The 19,352-nt window shown below is 41.3% G+C and overlaps 1 protein-coding gene across 4 annotated transcripts in view; it reads right to left on the bottom strand.

The window, feature by feature from the left end:
* The window catches only part of ARHGAP28 (Rho GTPase activating protein 28), a 138,680-nt gene that overhangs the window by 41,275 nt on the left and 78,053 nt on the right, over window positions 1-19,352 (bottom strand). For 3 of the 4 annotated variants that reach the window (XM_061131028.1, XM_061131029.1, XM_061131031.1), the window contains exons 2-5: window positions 16,628-16,830; window positions 11,401-11,618; window positions 6,682-6,774; window positions 2,939-3,031 (exon numbers count right to left, since the gene is read on the bottom strand). In XM_061131028.1, coding sequence (XP_060987011.1) covers window positions 2,939-3,031; window positions 6,682-6,774; window positions 11,401-11,618; window positions 16,628-16,830 — 607 coding nt within the window. The remainder of the gene's footprint in view (window positions 1-2,938; window positions 3,032-6,681; window positions 6,775-11,400; window positions 11,619-16,627; window positions 16,831-19,352) is intronic. The other variant, XM_061131030.1, reaches the window with a different exon arrangement.

The following is a 19,352-nucleotide window of genomic DNA, read 5'->3' as shown; positions in this document are numbered from 1 at the left end:
AAGAAACACCCAGGACACACAGTCTTGGGGAGAAGCTCTCCCTGCACTGTAAACCGGGGGACACTTGCTGTCCCTCCCTCCCCACCCCAGGGCCCCCCTGGAGGTGTGCGCTTCCCTCATCAGATGGTCCTCTCACTTGGGCCAGACTCCACTGCCTGTCACTTACTGCTACATGTTCCAGAAATTAGCATATTCTCCACACAAGATGTTTACATTTGGGAAATAACTGGGAAAAACTACATATCTGTTTCTTAGTTGATACTGAAAATACTGAAAAGAAATGTACATAGTAGTCTTAATTTTCTGTACAAGCTCACCCACAAGGACCAAGCTTTAGTTGACAGCATCCTTGCCTTAAAATACACATGTATTTAGTTTTTTAGTAAAAAAAAAAAGCTATTTATTCCAATTTATTTTCTCAGGATAACTTGCTTAAAATACACATTTAGAAATTAGTTTCTTGTAAAGCAACTATACTCCAATATAAAATTAAATTAAGAAATTAGTTTATGTTGCTGGTGTTTCTGCCTATAGACGCTTTCTCCAAAAGACAGAATTTAGTTATTTTTGATTTATTGAATTACTCCTTGCTGAATTTAAGAGTTAAGGGTGATGGGGCTAAAGGTGGCTTGTTTGCCAACAACCTGAATGATGTTGTGTGTTTAGCAAAGAGAGCTGAGAGTACACATCATTTCTACTGTTACAAATGAATGTTCATGGTGGCATGATTCATAATGGCTCAAAACTGCAACCAATCCGTATGTCCATCATCAGATGAGCAGACACACCAACAGCTGTGTGTCTACACAATGGATTATTGTGAGTGATACAGGGACTAAATTTCCAAGGTATGCAACAAGTGGATGAATCTTAAAATTTTTTTGTGTGTAAGAAGCCAGACACAAGAGTGCGTATTAATCCCAACAGGGCTGGCCTCTGGGGAGAAAGAGGACAGTGGGTGGGAAAAGGCTTGAGAGAAACATATAGGGTGTCTAGAATGTTCTCTGTTTTGACTGACTCTGATTACACAGGTAAAAACATTCTCAAAATGAACTGAATTATATACCTAGAATGCAGGCACTTGTTTTAAAATTACATATCAGTAAAAAAGATGCAGAAATAATCCCATTCCTCACAAATAATATAATTATCTTCAAGGGTCTATAGCTGCTATGAATCAAGAACCTACAGCTACCATGATGGGTAAATCACAGAGAAAAAAGTTGTTCTTGGGAAATAAGAATATGTTTGCAGAAATTTACAAAGAGTAAGAGAAGCTAAAAAAGGTAACAGAATCATGACCAAGAAAAAAAATTACTAACCTGGAACATAAAGATGAAGAAATCTGAGCAAAAGAGAGTAACGTGGGAGAAAATTTAGGATACTGAAATTCAATTCAAGCAAAGCAAGAACCATCTAATACGTGTTTGCTGACCATCTTGTGAATTTAAGGATTAAATCCACATGCTATGGTGGCAGCATGGAAGAAAAAAGTCAGAAGTTCACTCTAAGGTTGGCAGCGCACTGCACTGTAGTTGTCCCAGTTTGGTTTACCCACCATTAACTGCTTCTTTGTGATTAAAACAAACTCCTACTTGTTTAAATCAAGGTTTCTTAGATTTTCTTTTCTATAAAGCAAACACAGATGTAAATGATCATTTTTAACAGATGGTATGATTGTATTTTGCAGTGAATTATAAATCAATAGCAAATGTAGCTATTTGATTTTTACTTAAGGCACTGGAAATAAACCAGGCCAACTACTTTGCCTTCTGAATTAACTAACACCTCAAATGACTAATTCATTTGTGTCAACTACACATAAGGAAAATGTTTTCTCTTATCTATACGAATGATTTGTAGTTTGTGAGGATTGTAGATTGGGTTGTAAGCCTTTTTGTAAATAAATCTTTTGTAAAGGCCTAGACTTAGTGGCATTTATGATTTAGAGTCAAGACTCAACCTCATATAATATATAGACAATAGGCAATTATATATATTATAATAGACAATTCCTTCATTGTAGGTAGTTTATTGCAAAACCAACACATTGGACATTAACAAAATCATGAAATATTATATGGACTCTTCAGATGATCAAGCTTTTCTTTCCTAAAACCTAGTAGCATCAATAAACATAACTGAAAAAAAGAAAAAAGTCACACCACCCATACTGTCTCAGCAGGGAGGAGGGAACCTTCTCGGAGTCCTTAGGGGAGGGAATATGAGGATGGAAAAGGTAAAGACAAAATGAAGAATACAAGTTTCACCAAGGGAGAGAAAAGATAGCTCAGGATAGAAGTACACGTAAAAACAGATGTGAGAGAAGGCTCTGGCTAAACCGTGAATAAAGCAACCTTCCTTGTCTATACACTGACAGATGCTGGATCTTTCTCCCAGGGCTTGCCTGATGTCTGCTCCGGGTAACTGGGGGGTGGAGTGTCGGGGTGGGGAGTGGCTCTGGGGAAATGAGGCGGTGGGGGAGGAAGGGAGCCCTGGACACCTGGGGTGAAGAGTGCACTCAGAAGTAAGGTGCCCGGTGTTCGCCCTGCACTGGGGAAACACGTGCTGCTGGCCCAGGACTTGACATCCGTATCCAGTGAACCTGGGACCCAATGGAACCAACACTCATAGGAGAATGTTTTAAAACGAGAAAAATGTAAAGGGACTAAACCTGTCCTAAAGAAATGCCTACCCTCACTGGTTTTCTGGTTCTGTGTCTGTTTTAATAGAGCATGTAGTTATTTGTGGCTGTAACTATTAAACTCAGGTTCACTTACTGCTGAATGGCTTCCTCCAAATAAAGGCAGACCGGCGTGCTGACAGCCGTGCGTGTCCAGCGGCCTTAATTATGCTGCCCTGTGCTGAGGTTTCGTGCGGTTGTCTTGAAGGCCCGGCCGCCTGTCTCATCCCTCCCCCGTCCTCCTCTATCACTTACCAAGGGGCCGCTCGCTTTGATGATTCCTGGCAGCGCTTTTCCCTCCTGGGCGTCATCCAGCTCGCTAGCGTGGCTGTCACAGGTATCACCTGGCTAAGGAGAGAAGTGAAGTCATTTTTATCCAGGCACGTCTTTCCCAATCAGGGCTTCCCAGGTGGCGCAAGTGATAAAGAAGCTGCCTGCCAATGGAGGAGACTTCACAGAGGTGGGTTCGATCCCTGGCTTGAGAAGATCCCCTGGAGGAAGGCATGGCAACCCACTTCAGTATTCTTACCCAGAGAATCCCCATGGACAGAGGAGCCTGGAGGGCTACAGTCCACAGGGTCTCAAAGAGGTGGACATGACTAAAGTGACTTAGCACGCACACACATCTTTCCCACTGTGATGGTTTACTCAATTACACATTACACTAGAATCGTTTTAAAGGCTCAGCCCTGTGCAGATACAGAATTAAGGACTAAAATGTAATGGTAAGAGCATTCACCATTTCCTCCAAAAGGATGCTGATCCTCGTGTCGTGCACTGGAACAGAAATGAGTCTCAAAAGCAGACACCGCTACCTGCCTGCCAAAACTTGCTTTGCTTTTCTCCTCTAACATACGAGTATCATGATCTTACTATAGGATGCTGTGTGTCTGTCTACAAGGACTAAGTGTGATCCTGTGATAGTTCAGTCCAGTGTAATTTTGGTTAAAACGCTACTAGGGAGAACAGCTGGGAAGGCTAGCGTTCTCTTGCTGACGGGGACAGAATCAAGCTGACTGATGCTTCTTCCAGGATGTGGACATGACACGTGTGATGCCCAGACATCCCACAAGCATTAAATATTAGCCTGCATGCTACATGGAGCACATTGGAAAGATTAAAAAATTGGTAGGTCCATGAGAGAGGTATTAGTCATACCAGCCTCAGAGTCCTTATTCTGTAAGGAAAACAAACCTCTAATTGTCTAAGTCAGGAAGCTTACTGATAAAACTATGCTACTTAAAAGTCAGACTTTATGACTATATTTTGGAATGATTTACAAATCAAAAGCAAGAGCATTCAGCGCTCTTTCAATTATGAAACTAGAAAAACATTAGACCGATTATCTCACAAATACATATGCTGAGCCAAATATTTCATTCCCATTCTCTGAGATTTGGAAAGGCTCTGATTTTTCACTACGGAACTATGCAGCAAATGTATTTGAGATTATTCCAATTATAACGCACTGCTCTGTAGGCCTTGAGTATATGCTCTAAGATTTTTTAGCAGCATTTGTGATACAATGGCAAATTTCCCAAAATAAGATGCAAATATTCTATCCATGATTAAAACAATGCTTTGCAAAATTAAACATGCTGGGTATTAATAAAATAAACTTTCACATGAGACCTTAGAAACTTCTTTTTCCGTATTTTCTAACTTTCCCCCAGTGTGTATGTATGCTATTCACGTGAAGAATTCACGTCTCTTTGGAAGTGGAAACAATGCTAAAAAGCAGTACAAGAAAACTTAGGTCAGGATGGAGAACAGAGAGTGAACCACTCCCAAGAGAGAAAGGGCGTATTTTTGTAAGTACAGCTCCAAAGGGCACTGAAAACCAACAAAGTATTCTCCTAACAGATGAAAAATTGTTAGAAATTCCTGGAAAGTGAAAAATAATTTGCTTCATAATCATAGAGAAATTCTCAGCCTAAGAAGATCATAAGACAACACTGCTGGCAAAGAAAGGGCAAATCCACAAAAAACAGACAAACGAACAACCAAACTTAGACTGATAATTACACAGGACAGAAGAGGCTCCAGGGTGACAGCCAGGAAACTTCAGTGTCAAGTGTTTCCTCAGTGAAGGGGCCGAAGACCTCCTGACAGCCCCCTTTACACTGAGCAGCAGGTAGAAGCCAGACATAAACCCGAGGAAAGCCTTCTGGATGAAGTGAACCACCGGCCTAAGAAAGAGGCCGAGTGTTGGGACCATGACAGACCTCAGTATCAGGTCACTCTGGACCTTCATGAAAGATATGGGTGGGAAAGTAAAAGGAAAACATGAATTTTATCTGGGAATGATGTCATCTGTTACCTTCCCTTTGGCACTGAAGGTGTGTGCATGCGTGTATTTATCTGTGTGTGTATACATGTCTACACATACACACATGCACAGACTCATCCATGTATGCTGTTAAAATAACGTCCCTTCACAGACTGTTCACACACCTTACTGATTTACAAAGGGCCCAAAGTCAGCCCTCTTAGTCAATAAAGAGCTCTTTGGGAAAACATCTATATAATGGCAGAGAAAGCATACAGCAAAGACATGTCCTAAAAGTCACCAACTAAGCAATCCAGCCAATCACCAACAATCATCAGTCACTGGAGAAAAATCAACACTATAAAAAAGTTAGCCATGGAGAAAAATCAACATTTTGGGGAAAAAAGCAGCACACAGATAATGGCAAACATTCTGGGAGAAAGAGATAATCGAGGGAAGAGAAAAAGGCTTATGATGATGTAACAATTTCAGAGAGATTTGAGAGACTACTGCAATCATCCTTCAGGACTGCCTATAACAAGGAAGGGTAAATCAGTGCAAAAAGCAGTTGTTCTTATGAATTAACAGGATGATTGCTGAATTTAAAAATCAACAGGGACCCAATTATAACCACTCTTGACAAAAATTAGAAATAGGTTTCCACAGGATGATGTGGACAAAATCTGCTAGCATACAGAACAAATGGACAAAAAGACACGGGAAATGTAAGAGACAATTTAAGAGCTTTGTGAATTTAATGCAAGAAACGAAAAAGAAGAAAAGGGAAAATGGAGATAATCTGGAAGGGACAAGGGGCTGGCCTGTAAAGTGCGGACAGTGTCCCACATAAGACACATGTAAGGGGAAAGGAAACTGCAGAGAATCTAAACATCATTGTCACCATCATCTTCATCAGATCAAGAATGGTACAGGGGTCACTCCTCCACAAACACAGAACCCGTCTCCCTCTGCTGAGAAGGATAATAAAGAGCCAAGGAGAAGGAAACATAGACGCACAAGAGAAGCAAGTCTCTCTCTGTAGATTTTTGCTGCCAGGAGGCCACATGGAGACAGATGTCAGTAACCCGTGTCCTTCTCAGGGTGAAGGGTGTGCTCAGTAAGAGGATCCAGCCTCATGCCAGGAGGTACAGACTACAGCTTGCGAGTCGTCTCTTTTGCTCAAATAGCCTCCGTGGCAGTTCTGAACTCCGATTAGCACTCTGAAACTCTACTAACCTGGGTGAGGTGGGCTCTAGGGAAGCACGTATACCTCCTATGCGTGACTGTGTGTTTTTCCCACTTACTGTGACACTTTCCAGAGGCTGAAGTGCTGTGTCCCCACGATAGATTTACATTTAGAAAATAACTGAAATGTCAAAATATTTCTTATGGTGAGAATTAAATTAACTCTGAAGGATTCAAAGAAGGTAGCCTAAAATTTTCCACTGCGCACTCGGCAGAGAGAACAATGGCTCAGCTGACGGCCTCCCCCAGTCCTGACTCCCGGCAGCCGCAGCTGTGGTTGTTTTTGTCACTGTAGGTACAAGGAGGCCACGTTGCTGTTTGTGGATTTAACTATTTAATCATTCATTCCTGAGTCTGAGACCCTTTTTTTCTTCCTTGTTACAAGATAAGTAAGTTTTTTTTTTCCTTCAAAAATTTTCCAGGTTGCCTTGAAGTAACAACTTCTCCTGACCCCCGGGTGCTCGCACCCCTCTCTTTGTCTTACCAGCTGACCATTTCTGCAGGGGACCGTTGGCATCCTTCCTTCATCCGGGCCCACATCCAGAAGAGGAGCTGGGACACAACAAAAATCATCTGGCTATTGAGAAAAACAGAGAGCATTTTTATTCAGGCACGTTCTCCCAAGGGTCACAGTGCATTCAATCACGCATTATGCATACAATGTGCACGTCCATCCAGACTTGGGGAGACGCCCACAGATACGACTGCTTGTGCACCCAGCACTGCATGTGGCCACCTGGCAGCCAGTCCCGGGACCTCACCACACGCCAGGTGCAGTGACAGACACTGGTCTCTGTGGAAGACACTGTAAACTAACCTCCCGCCCCAAACCCAGTTGCCTGTCTTCCTTAATAGGGTCTTGATTTTTTTTTTTCCAGGAATGTTTGTGTACAATTAGAAAGTATTAATTTCCCAGGCTCTCTTGTAGCTAAGAGTGATCATATAATGTTTCCAGGCCATGAGAGGTAACTGTAATTCTACCAAGTAAGATTTCTGGGAAACTGAAGTCAGAGAGAGAGACACAGTCAGGAGGTACAAGCACCAGGAGCTGCCAGGAACATGGATGTGGTTGTCAGGAGTGGCCCAGCCCCCTTGGTATGCAGAAGGATGAAGGCCATGCGTGAAAGACACAATACAAAGAAGGAAGCTTGATCTACGCTAAAGCGAAGGAACACTCCTTTCAGCTTCCTCATTTGTGCTTGTATAACTCCTGGGTTTTCTGTGCCATGCAGTCAAGCAGGTATATGTGATATAATCATGTTTTTTCCAAAAAGAACTGCATGCTTATGTTTATACAGTTAACTGTGAGTTAGTCCCACCTTTAACTGTTTATCAGTTATGAAATTGAAAATAGATTCGGTTGACTGTTTTGCTCAGTGAAATGTACTCCTGGAGGTAATAACTGATTCACAGCTTCTGAATATTAGAAAAATTCTGTTTGGGCTCATGATGAAATGGATTTGAGATCTTGCACTATGTACCCAAAGGGTGACTTGGTATCTGTGATTTAGTGTGTAAGAGTTCTACTAAAACAAGGCTTAAATAGTCTATTCTTTTAGAAAAGAATTTCACTGAAAATTATATTTATTGACTAGTCAATTAAATTATAAAATTCTATTTGGGCCCATGGAAATACTCATGTTTTTCCTTGCTTGGCCCTATTTTCTAAATTTCCATTAAAGACTATGTATTACTTTTATAATAAGGAAAAAAGCACATTTTTTGGAAGAAACACATACTACTGAGAAATCGACATAAGAAACTTGGATCAAGACGGCATATTCTCCTGCCCCTGCAAATCCCTCAACATGTCAGAGTTACTTTTCTCAAAGAGTAGATCTAGAAACCATGAAACATTTCCATTAGTAGAACAGAAATTGCTGGATGTTCCTGGAAGATAAAAAGCAAGCAAGAATGGTTTGATAAGGGCAGAGAAAAACTTGGACCTGAAAAAAAAGGTACAAGAGAAAAACATGTGGAAGGTCAATGCCGATCAAGAAAAAGCACATCTCCAGAATGAAAATTTAATGAGCAGGAAGGCATCACCTAATTCAGAAGACAACAGCCATTTAGGAGAAGAGCAGGCAGCAGCTAAATGTATTCAGGATTCAACTTAACTGTTCCTGTGGTGACAGACCGACCATCTTCTTCCACCTGCGACCACTGGGCCTGCCTCACTCCCCACTGTCTCTAGAGCTGGGGCTCTAGCAGCAAGACTGGGTTCAGAGAAGAAGGAGGTGCACAGGAGGAAGGCCCCGGGCCACTCCCCTGGTCCACCAGGAATGTGGTCATCTCTCTGCCTTTGCTGGAGTTAAATACTGAACTGTTTACTGCACTTATAAGCTATGGAAAAATAAGAAAAATAAGACTGTTCATAACACTTGAACCCCAGTGGGAAAGTACCCACATTATAATTCCCTTCAAGGTCCAAGTGAAAGGAGAAGCACTGTTTCTATGTGGCTACAGTGTAAAGTTTTAGGAAACCTAGAGGGGCTAGTTACGCATTTTTCTTGAGTAGCTGGGGGATTCAAAAGAAGCTACAGATATTTCTACATTTTGCAGTTTGCCAGGGAACAGGAATTGATGCTTTTGAACTTTGGTGCTGCAGAAGACTCTTGAGAGTCCCTTGGACTGCAAGATCAAACCAGGAAATCAACCCTGAATATTCATGGGAAGGACTGATGCTGAAGCTCCAATACTTTGGCCACCTGATGCGAACAGTCAGCTCACTGGCAAAGACCCTGATGCTGGGAAAGGCTGAAGGCAAAAGGAGAAGGGGGCAGCAGAGGATGAGATGGTCAGATACCACAACCAACTCAAGGGACATGAATTGGAGCAAACTCTGGGAGATGGTGAAGGACAGGGGAGCCTGGCGTGCTGCAATCCATGGAGTCACAAACAGTCAGACACGACTAAACAACGACAGCAAGGGAAAATGAAAAATCTTAGTCTGAAGTAGCCAGAAACAGAAATGGGGAAAGAATGCATGTAGGCCAAGTTCTTAGTACTCGCTTAAGATGATCTGGGTGATAACTGGAAAATGACACTGGAAATTTAAACCCGAAGGGCAAACCTTTCCTTTGATAGGCATCTAGTCCAGGACTTGTGTGTATGGAGCCTGGCCTCAAGTTGTAGGCATTGCCTGTACCCAGTTCCAGCTGGAGACAATCTCACCTTCCAGGAAGACACAGGTTTCAACCAGGCTGAAAGTTCAAACAGCACAGAACTCAGAATGCCTTCCCTCATTCTGCTATAACTCATTATACATGGCAGAAGATTCTAGAACTGTAACCAATATACTGGCTACAAGCCATATGTGACAATTTAGGTTTAAGTCAATTATGATGAAACACAGTTAAAATTTTCATTCCTTACTTACACTAGCTACGTTTCAAGTGCTGATGCCACATGTGGCTGGGGCTATCACACTGGAGAGCACAGAAATGGGTCGTTTCCACTACTTCAGACAGTTCTAAGAATTGGATAAAGAAGGCTGATTGCCAAAGAACTGATGCTTTCGAACTGTGGTGCTGGAGAAGATTCTTGAGGTTCCCTTGGACAGCAAGGACAGCAAACCATTCAATCCTAAAGGAAATCAATCCTGAATATTCATTGGAAGGACTGATGCTGAAGCTCCAATACTTTGGCCACCTGATGCGAAGAGCTAACTCATTGGAAAAGACCCTGATGTTGGGAAAGATTGACGACTGGAGCAGAAGGGGATGACAGAAGATGAGATGGTTGGATGGGCTCAGCAACTCAATGGACAGGAGTTTGAACAAACTCCAGGAGATAGTGAAGGACAGGGAAGCCTGGCGTGTTGCAGTCCATGGGGTTGCAAAGAGTTGGACATGACTGAGCAACTCAACAACAACAACAAAGACAGGTCTAAAGGCCAGGATTCTTCCGGGATGTTGTAAACACACAGGCAAAGCTTAATGCTGTAGACGTGAGCTGCTTTGGCAACACCCCACTCTGGTTAATGTATCTAAGAGAAGACCTGACTGACACACAACCTGTTTTCAAATTAGAGACTGTTTTCAGTTATGCCAGCTACCCAATATCCTTGAAGTTTTAATTTATGTCATTACTGATATCACAAGTAAGCAGATAAGAAACCTAAATCAAAGTGATTAACTAACTGGCCTTAGCCAACTTTATCTGTGCCTGCAGCAGAGTATCAATTTCCCCTTTTCCTATATATGAATCCTAGGTCCATGAATCCTATCTGCATAGAACCTGATATAAGAATTGCACAGAGGGACTTCCCTTGTGGTCCAGGGGTTAAGAATCCACCTTCCAATGCAGGGAAGGTGGGTTCGATCCCTGGTTGGGAAACTAAAATCCCACATGCTCTGGGGCAACTAAGCCCATGAGCCGCAACTACTGAGTCCTGTGTGCCTCAGCTAGAGAAAAAGACCATGCACTGCAACTCAGAGTTACATGCTATAACTAAGACCCAACACAGCCAAAAATAAATGATAAAGAAATATTTTTTTAAAAAAGAATTGCACAGTGGACGTATCCAATAATTATCTGTTGCGTCAATGGTGCAATAAATGGATGAATGAAGTAGATCAGATCTAGCAGTGAAACGACCACAGAAATAGGAGGACGTGACTCACAGCCTTGCAAGTAAAACTGTGGCCCTGGAACTGCCAAGGGTGAGGTGGAATTTCAACCAGCCATGGCTCAGAAAACATGTGAGGTGCCCCTGATTTTTTTTGAATCATTCTCTGGCCCACTTGATTAATGCTGTATCTCACTTTTTACCATTTTAATTTCTTTGAACATAAAGGGTACCCTAACCACTCTCCCATCCCCACCCTCAATTAAAGCAAACCACCCAGACGTGCTCATGAGGCTTGGGCCCACTTCTTCAGGAGTGCATTGCCTGTCCACAGAGCTTCCAGTCAGCACTCAGATTTAAGTAAAGGCTCCCTGGAACCCTCCCACAAAGACGCACTCCATTACCAAAGAAGTTATCCTCCAACTTCAAAAGAAGGGAATAAATTTTGTGTGCAGGGAGCCTGCTGCATAGGAAATAAGAAATAGTCACTTAAGTTTATAAAATCTTGCATGTTGCTGTCTGCTTCAGCTTTCTCTTTTAAAGCTAGAGGATGACTATGAACTGTCCTGGTATTTTTTCCATATTCTCCTCTGCTCCCCTAAACATATCTTTTGAGCCCTGTCCATTACTTACAGGAGATTCGCTGGCTCCGAAGATGTCTCTGACATCCCTGACAGATTGCTTGTTCTTTTTTCTCAAGGTTTGTGTGTAAGTATTGTATCTCTTCTTCACTGCAGCTGCCTGGGTTCGAGTCAAAGTAGAGAGCAAGGCTTTGCCATCTTCCTCCTCATCACCCGAGATCAGGGTTGATAAACCCACGTCTTGCAACCACTCCGCTTCAAGTTCTCCTTCTGTAAAATGAAGTTGCCAAAAGAAGGTGAGAATATTCTGTGACTGGATGACGCATGTATCTGTAAGTCTACACATCAGTGAGTAAGAAATATCAGTAAACGATATAAGAAGACCATCCTGGACTCTGAGGACATTATGCCAAGTGAAGTAAGTGAGACTGAGGAAGACAAACACCACACAGCATACGATCTCATTACACGTGGAGTTTAAGGACAAAACGAAGCAAAAAGCCCAAGAGCACAAATACGGAGAATAGACGGTGTGCTCAGCAGAGGCAAGGAGTCGGGGTGGGCAAGATGGGTAAAGATGATCCAAAGGTACACACTTCCAGTTATAAAATAAGTAAGTCAAGAAGATGTAATGCACAGCATGGTGACCATATTTAATAACACTCTATTGAGTATTTGCAAATTGTTAGGAGAGTAGGATCTTCAAAGTGCTTACCACAAGAAAAACAATTTTGTAACGATGTGTGACAATGGATATTGACTACACTTACTTTGGTGACTATTTCACAACTGTATATGTATTCAAATATCCAATCATTATGTTGTATACCTGAAACTAATATAATGGGAATAGAAGGCCATTGATAAAGAACATCTATAAAAACTTAACAGTTATAACCATTTTTCGTGGTGAATATTGAACCCTTCCCCTGCAAAACCGGGATCACAGCAAGGATATAAACTGTCATCACTTACTTTCATTCAACTTATATGGAGGCCTTACTGGTATGATAAGGCAAGATTAAAAAAATAAAAACATAGAAGCCAGAAAGGAAAGAGTAAAAACTGTCTCTATTCCCCAAAAATCTCTTTGTTTATTTAGAAAATCCTAAGACATTTAGTAGTAGACAACTACTGGTAAGTGAATTTAGAAAGATAATGAAATAAAAGGTCAGGTTACAAAAATCAATTGTACTTTTGCATAAGGAGCAAACAAGAGAGAAATGAGAAAGGAGCGAGAACAAAAGAGAGACACCCATTTAAAAGATCCCACAAGGACTTTCCTGGTGATCCAGTCGTTAAGAATCCACCTGCCAATGTAGGGGATACAGGTTTGATCCCTAACCTGGGACGATCCCACAAGCTGTGGAGCAACTAAGTCCATGGACCGCAACTTCCTAGCTTGTGCTCTAGAGCCCAGGAGCCACATACGCTGAGCCCACACACCCCAGAGCCTGTGCTCTGTTGCAAGAGAAGCGACTGCAACAAGAAAAGAGCCCCCAGTTACGGAAACTAGAGAAACCTATGCGCAGCAATGATGATCCAGGGCAGCCCCAAACCAATCAATCAATACTTGCACTTTCAAAAAACAAAAGGCGAAAGATTTATATGATAGTAAGAGAAACCAAAGTATAAGCAGAAATAAAATTGCTTCTACCAATAAAACATAAATAAACAAAAATTTAAAAAACCCACTAAGAATATGAATAGGCAAGCCACAGATGGTGAGAAAGTATTTGCAATACATATATTTGACAAAAAAGATGAATCCAGAATACACGATGAATTCATACAAAGCAATAATAGAAAGATAATTTTTAAAAATAGTCAAAAGATTTTACAAAGCCAGATAGACAAATGGAGGAGAATAAGCACTAGAAAAAGTGTTTGACATCATTAGTCATCAGTGAAATGTAATTACAACCACAGTAAGATACCTCTACATGTTGCTAGAACCATTCAAGTCAACAAGTCTTAAAGCATCAAAATGTTCAAGGACATGAAGCAACTAGACTTGTCAGACACTGCAGGGAGGAATGTGAAATGGTACAGCTGCATTGGAAAAAGAGTGGCAGTTTCTTATGTACATAATTACACATATTCTATGAAAAATGCATACATCCAAGAGAAATAAAAATACATCTCCAAAAGACTTTCACAAAATTGTTCACAGCAGCCTTATTCCTAATGGCCAAAGCTGTTAACAATCCACAAGTTCACTAACAGTTAAATGAACAGACAAATTATGGCATATTCATACAACAGAATATTGCCATTATGGGTCGAACTGGGTCCCTGGAAGATATGTGGAAGTTCTAACCACCAATTCGGGTGAATGTAAACTTCTTTGGAAATAGAGTCTTTGCAGGTGTAATGAGGATCTAAGCTGAAATGAGGTCATACTGGAGTAGAGTGGGTCCTTTATCCAATATCTCTCTCTAGTTGCTCAGTCATGTCCAACTCTTTGCGATCCCGTGGGCTGTAGCCTGCCAGGCTCCTCTGTCTACGGAACTCTCCAGGCAAGAATATTGGAGTGGGTAGCCTATCTCTTCTCTAGGGGATCTTCCCAACACAGGGATCAAACCCAGGTCCCCTGCATTGCAGGAGGATTCTTTACCATCCGAGTCACCAGGGAAGCCCATTTTGTACTGGACTATACCAAGGGAACATTTCATGCAAAGATGGGCACAATAAAGGACAGAAATGGTATGGACCTAACAGAAGCAGAAGATATTAAGAAAAGGTGGCAAGAACACACAGAAGAACTGTACAAAAAGGATCTTCACGACCCAGATAATCAAGATGGTGTGATCACTCACCTAGAGCCAGACATCCTGGAATGTGAAGTCAAGTGGGCCTTAGAAAGCATCACTACGAACAAAACTAGTGGAGGTGATGGAATTCCAGTTGAGCTATTTCAAATCCTGAAAGATGATGCTGTGAAAGTGCTGCACTCAATATGCCAGCAAATTTGGAAAACAGCAGTGGCCACAGGACTGGAAAAGGTCCGTTTTCATTCCAACCCCAAGGAAAGGCAATCCCAAAGAATGTTCAAACTGCCGCACAATTGCACTCATCTCACATGCTAGTAAAGTAATGCTCAAAATTCTTCAAGCAAGGCTTCAGCAATACATGAACCACGAACTTCCAGATGTTCTAGCTGGTTTTAGAAAAGGCAGAGGAACCAGAGATCAAATTGCCAACATCCGCTGGATCATCGAAAAAGCAAGAGAGTTCCAGAAAAAACATCTATTTCTGCTTTATTGACTATGCCAAAGCCTTTGACTATGTGGATCACAATAAACTGTGGAAAATTCTGAAAGAGATGGGCACACCAGACCACCTGACCCACCTCTTTAGAAACCTATATGCAGGTCAGGAAGCAACAGTTAGAACTGGACATGGAACAACAGACTGGTTCAAAATAGGAAAAGGAGTATATCAAGGCTATATATTGTCACCATGCTTATTTAACTTATATGAAGAGTACATCATGAGAAACACTGGGCTGGAAGAAGCACAAGCTGGAATCAAGTTTGCCAGGAGAAATATCAATAACATCAGATATGCAGATGACACCACCCTTATGGCAGAAAGTGAAGAGGAACTAAAAAGCCTCCTGATGAAGGTGAAAGAGGAGAGTGAAAAAGTTGGCTGAAAGCTCAACATTCAGAAAACTAAGATCATGGCATCTGGTCCCATCACTTCATGGGAAATAGATGGAGAAACAGTGGAGACAGTGGCTGACTTTACTTTTTTGGACTCCAAAATCACTGCAGATGGTGACTGTAGCCATGAAATTAAAAGATGCTTACTCCTTGGAAGGAAAGTGATGACCAACCTAGATAACATATTAAAAAGCAGAGACATTACTTTGCCAACAAAGGTCTGTCTAGTCAAGGCTATGGTTTTTCCAGTGGTCATGTATGGATGTGAGAGCTGGACTGTGAAGAAAGCTGAGTGCTGAAGAATTGATGCTTTTGAACTGTGGTGTTGGAGAAGACTCTTGAGAGTCCCTTGAACTGCAAGGAGATCCAACCAGTCCATCCTAGAGGAGATCAGTCCTGGGTGTTCATTGGAAGGACTGATGCTGAAGCTGAAACTCCAATACTTTGTCCACCTCATGCAAAGAGTTGACTCATTGGAAAAGACCCTGATGCTAGGAGGGATTGGGGGCAGGAGGAGAAGGGGACGACAGAGGATGAGATGGCTGGATGGCATCACCGACTCGATGGACATGAGTTTGAGTAAACTCCGGGAGTTGGTGATGGATAGGGAGGCCTGACATGCTGCGATTCATCGGGTTGCAAAAAGTCGGACACGACTGAGCGGCTGAACTGAACTGATAGCCAATTAACAATGTTGTAACAGTTTCAGGTAGATAGCAAAGGGACTCAGTCATGTACATCCATGTATTCATTCTTCCCCAAACCCCCCTCCCATCCAGGCTGCCACATAACACTGAGCAGAGTTCCCTGTGCTATAAAATAGGTCCTCCTTGTCCCATGCTTTTAATCTCAGGTGAGTAATTTTGCTCTTTTAGAAAATTAAGGGCAATAAAGATTGAGGGCAGGAGGAGAAGGGGTAACAGAGGACAAGATGGTTGTATGGCATCATGGATTCAATGGACATGAGCTAGAGCAAATTCCAGGAGATAGGGAAGGACAGGGAAGCCTGGCGTGCCGCAGTTCATGGGGTCGCCAAGAGTCGGACATGACTAAGAGACTAAACAACAACACAAATACTTTTTTGGTTCCTCTATCTTCTTGTTTAATTTCACTGGAAACTAGTATAACTGACCTATCTTGACATGGCATTTATCTTGTGAAGTATGGATTATCCATTCTCTAAATACATTAATACTAGTAAGTGCTTCAAAGTCAAATATTTTTTTTTCTAGAATTATGCTGGCAATTTTTTTTTCTGTATCTTTCTTTGGTAATTAATAGTTAAGTATGCAGATGTAAAAACCTCAAAGTTAGAATAGTCAATCTGCTAGACAATAATGATTCTAATCCACAGCCAGGTACAGCCTCCCTAAATGGTGATATGTCAGGGATCAATCTGGATGGTTAACAGCCCCCCTTTAGGTCGTGTCACCTGCAGAGAAGAAGCCACCCTGAGCCAGACCAGCAGATACAAACCAGCGGAAGCAGGAAGCTGGTACACCAAAGTCTATCGATTCACTAGTTAGGCTACTCGTGGAACGATGTCTACCAGCCAACAGAACAAGAGAGCATGTCAAAGGCTGCACGGTGGGGACCAATCTGGCATCTCACCATCCAGGGGCTTGGCCTCGGCAGGCGTCTGTTCCTCCTGGGCCCCCAGGCTGTTCTCTTTGATGCTTTCTATTTCCCGCCAGAAATCCTCCATGGAGGCACTGTCTACGGAGGCTTGAGAGTTGGAGCGGCTGAACGCCGGGGACTGAAGGGACTCATTGGAGAGCATCCTGTTGATTCTTCGGCAGCGAGGGATGGACTTTCTGAGGAAAGAAAAGTGTTAAATATCGGTCAATGGAAATCAGTGTCTCATGTGATGAATCACACAAAAGTTTGAAACTGATGGAGAGAAGGTGTTAGTGTGACGGAGAGAGGTTTGAGGGAGTAACCCCCAGTCAGGTGGCCCCACCCTTTTCATCCTAATTCACAATGACTTTGTGGCCATGTGGAAATTATCACAAAAATACTTTCTGTGACTTTTACATACTTCATAGAGTAAGAATTTGCTTATATTAATCAAAACACATATAGTAAAAGTTAGCTTCTGTAAATGTCACAAGAGTGGGGGGGGGGGGGGGGGCGGAAAAGCTGCCTGTGCTTGGAATCCTAGATTCATCAATCACCTTTAGTAGAAATTTCCAGAATTAGATCATTGATCCTGACATTGTACCTGACTAGAAGCAGTTCTAGGTTTACACTGAGTTAGTCAACTTATTTTCAAAACTCAAGAGCATTTCATAAAAATGTAAGATACCCACTTCAATTTTTTTCTTCTGTGCTTGTTAATAAAAATAATTTGAGGTAGTTTTGTTCGATAACTAGGTCATAAGAGTTTTTCACTGAGTTCTTTATAGCTTGACATGACAGAGACATTCTAGTGATTGAAATGCATATGAAATCAACACAGGATATCAAGACAGCTATTGCTTCCTATATTATTTTTAGGCTGTTAAGTCTTTCCCTTTTGTATCAAGACCAATACTGAAAACCATTAGCAAATTCATAGAATTATAAGACAGCTACTTCTTGAAACCGTATTCGATTACCACTGCTCACAAAGCCTAGTGCCCTCTGTACACTATTCAGAAAAAAATATATAGATGCCCAAAACTTTCTCTAGTTATAGATTTTTTTGGAGGGAGAAGGAAATGGCAACCCACTCCAGTATTCCTGCCTGGAAAATCCTGTGGACAGAGGAGCCTGACGGGCTACCAAAACTAACAGATTTTTTTTAGGTTTATTCTTTAAAAATAAGTATGACTGACACAAAAATTTTACAGTCTTAATGGAAGACACAGCCTGTTTTTAAATTTATAAGATGGTGTATTATAAGGATAAAAGTTTAAGTAAAACACAATTTATAAAGCAGAAACTGAAGGTCTTTCCCATCTGTATCACATCATATTGATCTACGAGATGCTTTGTTTTCGCCACTCAAAACCATGTCATAGATATCTTTTCCATGCCAACACAGACATACCATCTCAATGGCTGCATGGAATAGAATGATTTATCTTAGAAATTAAGCAAACACGCAGATATACCTCAGCAACACAAATATGTGAAGTGAGAAATCTGGGAACTATTAAGTGAATCTTAGATGATAAGGAACATATGTATTTAGGATTAACAAGGACTGTTTTCATTTACTACAGTTTCTTACTCATGCAAAGGGAATACTGGTGGAATCTCAGAGAAGAGATCATCATAAACTTCTGCTGAGAGCAGGGCGATTAGATGTGAAATGCAGGTCATGAACATCTGCATAACACACTGGTCTCATCTGAGACAACCCACCCCAAAAATCCTTTAATTGCAACAGTCAACTGTTTTTTTTGGCAAAGAAGTCAGACAGCATTTTGGGGATAAGCACATTTGGAAGAGTTCTCGCTTGTTTGGTGAGGGATCCGAATACTTCCCTTTCACCCCAGGGTAGAGTAGGGACCGTGACCTTCCAGTCCTGAAGTATTACATAACTGCAACGTTCCAGCTCATCCAACACTTTGAGGAGACTTACAGCTTCATACCTCACCATATTAGGATAAACAGAGCTTCAGCTTCATCAGCTGTTTGTAATTTTTTACTCCAAAACAATACCAGGAAAACATTATATGGAAAATAGAATGCGACTGTTACACAGTGTTATATAGCAACTTTTGTTGGGAAAACACCATGAGGTTTAAAATTAGATTTTCAGTGGATGGTTAATTACCATTAAGTTAAAGTGTCATTAATAAAAAAATTATTATTCCATTTCTCCTCCATTATCTTTTAAGAAATACCTTATATAACTATCTGCCTTGAGTTAGTATTTTACAACGTCAGAACAATGTAACTAACATGTGAGTGTAATTCTCCCTTCATTCCTTATAATACCACTATTGTCATATATGTTACTTCTTCACGTTTATATCCCACAAAAGTTATCATAAAATCCTTATAGTATTTTTCAATCATTTACGAAAATGGTAAGTGAAAATAACTTTTTGTCATCTTTTAAAAACACTGACTTAAAAATGCTGAACTTTAATAAATTTCACAAAATCAAGCTCACATAAATCAAAAAAAGTCAACAACTTTTTAAAAGTTAAACAAGTAGACTTTTACCTTTATCCTTTCTGGTGTGCCTTATCCTCCCTACAAGGCAATATAGCTATAACAGATCACTCTAAGCGGTTTTGCCAACCTCCTTTGGTATTTCTTCAGCATTTCTTGTACTATGGATCTGCTGGCAACAAATTCCCTCATATTTCTTTCTGAATGTGTCTTTCATTCACTTTCATCT

Source organism: Dama dama, chromosome 27, assembly GCF_033118175.1.
Source record: "Dama dama isolate Ldn47 chromosome 27, ASM3311817v1, whole genome shotgun sequence".
NCBI lineage: Eukaryota > Metazoa > Chordata > Mammalia > Artiodactyla > Cervidae > Dama > Dama dama.
The sequence above is the reverse complement of the archived record's forward strand: the minus strand, read 5'-3'. Positions and strand labels throughout refer to the sequence as shown.